Raw genomic sequence first — 4,454 nt, forward strand, 5'->3', positions numbered from 1 at the left:
GGTTTTGTCTTTTGTGTGTACATCAGTGTGTCATAAATTCATAAACTGTAGTATCAGTCTTCTCAGTGCAAAACTGGGGACTACAATTCCATGGCACTCACATGCTGAGAACTTCAAAGAGTAAATCATGAGTCGTCAGTGAACTTTTGTTCCAAGCTCACTGCGCAGCGCCTACGGCGGACATTCAGGTAAATCTCGAGTCGTCAGTGAACTTGTTGGTGTGTCATTTTAGTCTAGCAAAACCAGATAGTAATGTGACTTTCTATTTCAGATATTGAGATGTGGACCTCCTCCACTGAAGAAAGCCATGGCTGCAAACCTAGATGACCTTGGGTACATCAAGGAGATGCAGTTCCAGTTCTAAGTTTCAACGGTGCAAGCTACCAAAATAATGGTCGCATGGCCGTTCTTATTATTTTCAGTTTGACATGAGCTGACTGATACCATTTAGCTCGTCCGAAAAAAAACTCCATAGTCCATGAAGTGTCATTTCTGATGAATGATAGTAACCCTAATTGAGAGGTTGTGTCACTGTACCGTGCCAGTTATATAATGCATGTTGTTCTGTGTCTAGTGTCACTTGTGTCCGTAATGTTATTATTTGCTGAAAGACAGAAGACAACGGCTAGATTATATCAGCATGCCAGAAATGAGTTGGTATTTGATGAACTGCTCAAGCAGTCAAGCTGTCGAGAAATAAATATACATCGTTTTAGAAAAGACATGCTCTCCAATAAGTAACAATAATCACCATTTTCCACGGCAATACACTTCAGCTGCATGAGTAAACATAATGCATTTTGTAAGATTATTATTTTGCCCTATATTCAATCTGGGAACATGTTTCTAGAAGTTTTGCCAAACGAAACAAATAGAAGCAAAATTCAATTTCAGGACCATTTTGGCTCAAAATGTGGCCAGAAGATAAGTTTTCAGAGAAATTCCAAAAACAATATATCTCAAAAATCCACACTATCCTATTCCTTATCTCATTCAGTCTGGGAAATTTCAAAAAGTTTTGCCAAATAGAAAAAGAACTAGAAGTAAAATTCCAAATAAGAAGCATTTTGGCTCAAAATTTGGCAAAAAAATGTTTTCACAAAAATCTCAAATATCCACACAACCCTTTTATTCAATCTAGGAAAGTATTAGTAGTGTGACCGGCCCCGATACCGGTCTTAATAGTCTGGGCCCGCTACTATCTATATTAGTCGTACAGACCCACAAATACCGATCTTTAGTCATACGGACCCACAAGTATCAATCTCAGTCATCCGGACCCATAAGTACTATTTTTACTCGTTCGGGTTGATCTTACACGCTAAGGCTCAATATTTCAATCTTAGTCATCCAGACCCACAACTAATGGTCTTAGTCGTTCGGAAACACAAATATCAGTCTTAGTGGTGCGGAACCAGAAACATCGATCTTAGTCGTGCGAAACCACAAATATCGGCCGTAGTCATTCGGGCTCACTAGTATTGATCTTACCCGTTCGGACCCACAAGTATCAATCTTACTCGTTCGGGCTCACTACTATCAATCTTAGTCATCCAAACCCACAAGTATCGGCCTTATTCATTCTGGCCCACAAACATCGGTCTAACTCCTTCCGGCTCACTTCTATCGGTCCTACTTTTTCGGGCTCGCTACTTCAATCTTACTGCTCAGGACAAGAGAAGTACTGATGTTACTCATTCCTGTTCACAAGTATTGATCTTAGTCGTCTGGACCCACAAGTATCGATCTTAGTCGTTCCCGTTCACAAGTATTGATCTTCATCAGCCGGACCCACAAATAATGGTCTTACTCGTTTGGCCTTGCTACTTCAATCTTACTGCTCAGGACACGATAAGTACTGATCTTATTCATGTTCACAAGTATCGATCTTAGTCATCTGGACCCACAAGTACCGATCTTAGTCATCCGAACCCACAAGTATCGATCTTAATTGTTCCCGTCCACAAGTAACGGTCTTACTCGTTCGGCATTGCTACTATAGATCTTAGTTGTCCGGACCCACAAGTATTCGGGCTCACTAGTATCACTCTTAGTTGTTCGGACCACAAGTACCGGTCTTACTCGTTCGGGCACACAAATACCTATCTTGGTCATCCAAGCCCACAAATTCAGTTGTTGGCATTCACATAGAAGGTAGAGAGCGGCAATAACTCATGAATTAGTGAACACCTTGGAAGCAACACAAGATGTACTGTGACTTACAAGTAGAAATCATGCAAATTACATTGTAACTCCAATGTCCACTCTATTGCTACTGTAAATTCATCAACAATTGTTGCCATTCACATAGAAGGTAGAGAGCTGCGGCAACTCATCAATTAGTGAACATCCCCGAAGTAGCAAACTGTAACATCAGTGCACCACTAGGAAATTTACAACCTAGGCATAAAAAACTCAGGTCTAAACTATAAAAAACAGATGGGTAAAACTCATGATTTATAGGAAAATTCAAATTATAGCTCAAACAAACGTACAATATAACCTGAGAATCTCGAAAATGGTTTGGCATTTCAGTGGTGGAGAAAGGCCAGCATCACCAATGAAAGTAAGAGAGGACATACAATCAAACCAAATTGCAGCTACATCTGATAAGAAGAAAAGTATTGTATTTCATAGATCAACGTCTAGCAGCAGCAAATATTTCTCAGCACATGAGAGGGAACACAGAAACCAACACGTGCACCCAAAAACTTTGAGAAACAAATAGTCAGGTGTTTCATTAAGCAAGAGTTCAAGTGGGGTTTCAGGTGGGCTGGGGATAGCACTATTCACCTAACCATCTCAACCATATGTTACCACACGTGCCAACAATTTGATCTCCAATGAATCAACCCTTATCATGCACGAATGTTTGATAACATGCCTTCATGCACGAAGGAGACTATTGTACGACATAGCCCTTTGCTTATTACGAGTAAGAAGAACTGGGAGCTGACAGTTGGACGTGAGGGCCTAGCAATAGAAATAAAATCTAACATTCTCGGTAAGTTTATTTACACATCTCGTACATAATTCTGTTTTAACAAAATGGCACAGGTGGAGAATACAAATCAGAGGGCCATCAAGTTCCCTACGTCCACACGACCTGACTCGCCCGCACTCGCCGCCGCCGCCTCCTCGTGTGCACAGTAGACACAGTCCGCTCGAACGCCACCGCCCTCCTGTCCAACAAAAATTTCATAACAGTATACTTTCACATCTGGTCTACAAATCTAAAATGGTCCTGGTAAATTTTTTTTTTTGAGCCACAAAATTTTGCAAGTTATTTTGTTAAGTTGGAAGGTTGAAAAATTGGTATGAAAAACGGAAAGGTGGGGTTCAGTACAATTTTTCTAAAACACATGTACATGCACTGGCATGCTTTATTTGACCATTTTCAGTTCAACAAACTTTTCAACAAATTACACACACCCAAATAGTTTATATAAATCTGTGTGTGCAGCGTCATTAACTACAAAATGAAGCACAATCAACTACTCCCTCCGTCCGGAAATACTTGTCATCAAAATGAATAAAAGGAGATGTATCTAGATGTATTTTAGTTTTAGATACATTCCTTTTTGTCCATTTTGATGACAAGTATTTTCGGACGGAGGGAGTACTATGAAACACTAAAAACAGGGATCATAAAAGCTTCTTCAAGCATTCTGGCACCATGAATTACAACTAAGGCAATCATCATCATGAGATTCCTACAGAGAATAACAGAACAGAGAAAAATGGTACCTTTCAACCAATAGGGCACGCAAAAGGATTGCTCCTACAAAGGGAAACATGGAATGCATTTGTGCGCTCAATAGTTAGAGCCTCAGCATCGGAGTGATCATCAAATGGAAGCCATAACTGCAAATACAAAACATGTGCAAACTGAATGTAAAGGCAGTTAAAAGTCATAATGAATACGAAGTCTGAATCTCCTACTATAACAGTTTTTCACAACACAAAGGTTCTGAACCCAAGTTTGCTACTCCACACGACGCTATACAAAAGGTAATAATCTACGGTGTTTGCGAGATATCCGTAAAACTGCCTAGTTCATCAACGTCCAGTTTAAGGAATACGACATTCCGATTCTGTTCAGCTAAGCTATTGTAAACAGGGCCATAAAACGACATGGTCCACACCATGTCGCTGTAAAATACAGAATCACAAAGCTTCGACAGTTTTGACCTGGCTGTGAATATTCCTTCTAGTTGATTAGATGAGTGGATACTCATCACATCACCTGATAAAACATCACAAAATAATGTGTGTGTCAGACACATTAAATCCAGCATCAGTAACAATATTAATCACTTCACTTGGCAGAGAAAATATAAATGAAATCAGTGTAAATGAATTTAATCTGGCGAGGTTCAAGTCAGCTCATCCACTGGTCCTAATCCCGTTTAAGTGATCCACAGAAGCAAAGAAACAAAATGTCATGAACTCTC

At 39.9% G+C, this 4,454-nt stretch overlaps 1 protein-coding gene across 1 annotated transcript in view; it reads right to left on the reverse strand.

Annotated features, from left to right (window-relative positions):
• Window positions 1-2,823: 2,823 nt before the first annotated feature.
• The window catches only part of LOC123087234 (TPR repeat-containing thioredoxin TDX), a gene marked incomplete in the record, with an annotated part of 2,279 nt that continues 648 nt past the window's right edge, over window positions 2,824-4,454 (reverse strand). Inside the window, 1 exon segment of the mRNA XM_044509187.1 lies at window positions 2,824-4,246. Within this exon segment, the coding sequence (XP_044365122.1) occupies window positions 4,020-4,246 (227 nt within the window).

Source organism: Triticum aestivum, chromosome 4A, assembly GCF_018294505.1.
Source record: "Triticum aestivum cultivar Chinese Spring chromosome 4A, IWGSC CS RefSeq v2.1, whole genome shotgun sequence".
Lineage (NCBI taxonomy): Eukaryota > Viridiplantae > Streptophyta > Magnoliopsida > Poales > Poaceae > Triticum > Triticum aestivum.